The 4,597-nt window shown below is 38.7% G+C and overlaps 1 protein-coding gene across 1 annotated transcript in view; it reads left to right on the top strand.

The window, feature by feature from the left end:
- grid2 (glutamate receptor, ionotropic, delta 2) overlaps nucleotides 1-4,597 on the top strand; it is a gene marked incomplete in the record, with an annotated part of 448,996 nt that overhangs the window by 242,036 nt on the left and 202,363 nt on the right. The window contains 1 exon segment of the mRNA XM_014002727.1: nucleotides 286-573. Coding sequence (XP_013858181.1) covers nucleotides 286-573 — 288 coding nt within the window.

The raw sequence follows: 4,597 nt of genomic DNA, 5'->3' as shown, positions 1-4,597 counted from the left end.
CTTTAACACAGAGCATCTTCAGAAGACAAGTTGATAAAATAAATTTTTTAAATCTGTATTTTTCGATACAGCACTGTTCGATACGGCTCGGTACGATTCGATATGGGTACATGTATTGTTGTACCCCTAATATATATATATATGTAATGTGTATTTTGGCTTAGTGTATTTTCATACCGAATGTTTACCAAAAGCAAAAAACATGACACACCTTGCTATAAAAGAGGACTGAAAAGTGTAACAAACCTACTGTTCTGTTTTCTTTCTCTTCCCCRCTCCATCTAGCCTGTGAGCTGATGAATCGAGGCATCCTGGCACTTGTTAGCTCAATTGGCTGCATGTCGGCGGGCAGCCTTCAAACCTTGGCTGATGCCATGCACATCCCCCACCTCTTTATTCAGCGCTCTCCATTGGGAACACCCCGTTCTGCCTGCCCACCCACCAGTCGTATTCCCGGAGCAGATGACTACACCCTGATGGTCCGCCCACCTGTTTATCTCAATGAGGTCATCATGCAAGTGGTGACTGAGTACAGCTGGCAGAAGTTTGTCCTTTTCTATGATTCTGATTTTGGTGAGAAAATAAGTTTTTTTCTCTTTGTCTGCATTTTGGTATTTTTTAGTGAGCATGATCAGAAAAATTGTCAATATATTAAAGTGAAAGCAGCTTACTCTCTTTGCACTCCTCTTTGCCAAACATACCTGATGATGGGCTGACACATGTATCTCTATGCAGACTCCCTATCACAGAGAAACAGACAAAACACATGCAGCTTTGTTCCAGTGTCATTTCAGTTTGCCTGCTTGCGTGTATGATTTCTCCTTTACCCTCCCTTCTCTTTCTCTCTCCCTCTCTTTCCAGACCATTAACTCTAACATTAGACTAGAAACATCTTATGTCCCTTTTATGGTGTGGCACTTGCAGTAATTCATGGCTTCCCTCTTCACAATGCAGTTTAGCTGTTTCTAGGGTTTCTGGGTGAGGCTTCAGACCTGCTCACAGCATGTAAACATGTTTATGCATGAGGTTTGATTTTTGTTTTGCACGTTGTATCTTTTCTTAGCCAGACTTTTCTGACAGCTTGGTTGCAAGATTTGATTGCAGTTTTTACACAACTATGAACAGGAGAGGTCAACAAACTTTTGCACCTGTGTAAAGTTGCCTTTGCACTATTGGGGTTTGCAAATAACTGAATTAGAGGCATATTTTCGGGAAAAAAAACTGTGAAGAATGAGAATGGTGAAAGTAAAATGACTCCTGCAGTTTCTAAAGCATGTCTATGGAATATTAACCCATCCTCTCAAATGTATAAACTGTGTGTTGAGATTCACAACCACGTTCTCCCGAGGACACATAAAAGTAAAGTGCCTGTTTGTGCAGGAGTTTAGCACTTCAGCAGATGCTGTTGGTACACTGGCAGGTGACAACTCCAAAAAAACACTGGGTCTGATGTGTTTTCACGTCACCTTGTGAGCTTCAGCTCAGCTTGTTTGGAAACCTGTCTTAGGTGGAGGTACAAACTGTACCTCAAACCACCAACTGTTTGGGAAAAGGAAGTGTGAGAGTTTGCTTGAGTTGAGGCAAAACGTGCAATGCAAAAAACACCATTTGAGTCATGCAGGTGAGAACACCGCTGGGTGGAAGATTTTCAACACTTTCCATTTTGAATCGCTCATGAATGACGGATTTCAGTGCTTTGCCGCCTAATGGAAAACACTAACTGGGACATATTTTAAAGATAGGAGGACAGAAGCATAGCACACCTAAAAGGTTTGACCTCAGACCAGTGTAATAGTTTCCTGATTCTGTGTTGATTTACTCCTCATAGTAATAATGGAGCTCTATTTCTCTCATTGCAGTCAATTAACACAATTAATGTGTTGTATGCATTGATCTCCAATGGGATCTCTGCAGTGGAATTGTTTAGCATTGCTTTCTCCAGACTGAACATCAATCTTTCAGACATTAAAGCATTTTTTTCTGAATACTGAATGCCCTATATCCTCTAAAAGTAACTAGGGAGCCTTACCATGCTGCTTATATTGGATGACTATTGACTTGTTGCTAATGTGGCCCTTCTGGAAATGCTGGTGCCACTACCTAGGTGTCAGTATAATAAATGTTGTGATTAAATCAACCCTGAGCAACAGTTGATTATTTATTTATTTATTTATTTATTTATTTATTTATTTATTTATTTATTTATTTATTTATTTATTTATTTTTTGCTGGTGTTGGAATACACATAATATTTATTTACTTTTAATAGGACATATTTTGAAATAACAGCAAAAGTTGACGTAACTAGAGCTTTACATTTGTTTAGAATATTAAGGTTAATTTTTTTTCTCATTTTTATTATTTAGTTAAAATATTGGGGAAATACATGTGCTTTTATCAAAAAAAAAGTGTTCCCAAGTATTGGACACTTTACTACTAATATTTCTACAAACCACAATAATTAATGTGGAACTGAATCAAACTGTTTTGACATGCTGTGACTCCCAGAAGTTTTTACTTGACCGTTTTCCTTCGCCTGTTCAGCATAACAGTACAAGGATATATTACACAGCATAAGGCTGGCCTCTTTACAGCTGCTTTCTTATTCTCGACAAATCTATTCATGCCCGCTGGCAAAAGATTTTCATTCTGACCTTAACTATATCTAATCAAGTATGAAAGTGGGAGCACCTTTTGTTCATGACATGGCAACCTTCATTGAACCTATTTAATTCCAAAATGTGCCCCTGCATGTGTTGTAGCTCATGCTTAATATCTGCACAACAGACACAGACACATAAACATGAATGTGCACACATACTTGTAACCCACTTAAATCCTTCTATCCCTCTGTGCTCTGTGGCCACTTATTCGTCACTTTGGTCCTGTGGGTTTTGCCACTGATGTTCTCTGAGCCACAGAAGGCCCTTTAAAGATATCACCATTTTTTCCCTAATGACCTCACCCTCTGTTTGAAAAAAGTAGGGAGAGACAGGAGAGCATGAGAATGAGAAAATGAATGAGCACAATAGGGAAAGAGACAGAGATGGTCTTTCAAGATGATAGCAAAGTTCCCAACAGGCCTCATCTCTGTACAAGGAGTTCTTTAGAGAACAGACAGTCGAGTGTGTCCTCTCAAATGAATGTACAGCGCAACTGTCCCAGTCCTTATTTTCAGCTCTACTGGTGCATCCCGGACACTGAGAACATATGTTTTCTCTCCATCCCAGTTCTTTCTGTCCACTTTCAATTTATCCCTCTCTTTTCTTTTTTCTTCACTGTTTTGGGTGTCTTTTTTTTTCATATTCGCTACAAAACCTTAGGTACTTTGAAAATGTGACTAGCAGTTGCTGTTACCTGAATTCATTTCATGTAAACATACACAAGGTAAAAAAATATTGGAGATTTAAATGTATTCATTGTTATATATATAAATTTGTAGCAATTAATGGAATGTTTTTGCAAAATCGTAAGTGTTTACCTTATGGGGTTTTTGGGTACACTTTGTAGAAATGGGGGAAAATGGGTATAAAAGGTGAGTAATACCACAGAGATAGAGAAAAAATAAGTACTAAATGTAGTAATTATCAAACATAAAACAGATAGTTATCTCATATGTTGTGTAAACAAGAAAAAAAAATCAGGGCTAGATTTTTCTTTCACTGGATCACATATGGGCAGTTAAAAATTAAGAGAGGGAAGAAGCAAATCTGTCKGAACTCTAAAATTTCAAGGTGTCACTTTCAGAGGTAAAACCCCAGAGTCCATTTGATCTCTCTGCGGGCTACATGTTGAACATCAAAGCAAAGATGGAGCTCAGGAAGGTTTTTGGAAGACTTTTGAGATTTTATTCCCTCTGGGTGAAAAATCCAAAAAGTGAAAGGTAATAGTGGCATCACTTATTCATAACTTTGCTTTACTACCTGAAACTTTCTCAAAACCTACACGTTTAACAGACTGAAACAACACAGAATAAGTGACTATAAACAGTGCTGGTGCTCTGCCCATGCACACCACGCACTGTGAATATGGCATCAATTGACCAGGGGGGCACCAAAAAATCTGGTTCATAAAAAATTCCTCATGACAACAATAAATTTAAAGCATGTTTAGATAACCTGAAAGCAATGCAAAACTACAGGGCTCTAGAGTGGTTGCCCGCTGAAACAAAAAGTCTCCATGTCCCATGATAAAGCTATCTAGAGCAGGGGTGCCCAAACCTTTTCCCCAAGAGGGCCAAAATGAAAATCTATCCGGGGCTGCGGGCCAAATGCAGTAATATAATACTTGAAATACAGATACTTTTTAAATAAAGTATTTTATTTTTAACAATTAAACCTGCAGCCAGTGCGGTGGCCCGCTTTTGTTTTACTCTGCATAGTTGGAGAAAGTCTGCCATACATTCAAGTAGCAAAGACTCATGGGACGTTAATGTCCCATGAGACAATGTCAGCACCATGAGAGTGAAGACTATCACTACAGCCCCTTATATAGTCATTGGGCCAATAGATGAAATGACTAGGTGGAAATACTGTGTTTTTACAGAGGACGACTGGTTACAGCCTAGTAACTGTCAACTGCTGGTGAGCCAAATCAA

Source organism: Austrofundulus limnaeus, unplaced genomic scaffold, assembly GCF_001266775.1.
Source record: "Austrofundulus limnaeus strain Quisiro unplaced genomic scaffold, Austrofundulus_limnaeus-1.0 Scaffold14, whole genome shotgun sequence".
In the NCBI taxonomy this organism is placed as follows: domain Eukaryota; kingdom Metazoa; phylum Chordata; class Actinopteri; order Cyprinodontiformes; family Rivulidae; genus Austrofundulus; species Austrofundulus limnaeus.
This window is presented reverse-complemented; position numbering and strand designations above follow the sequence as displayed.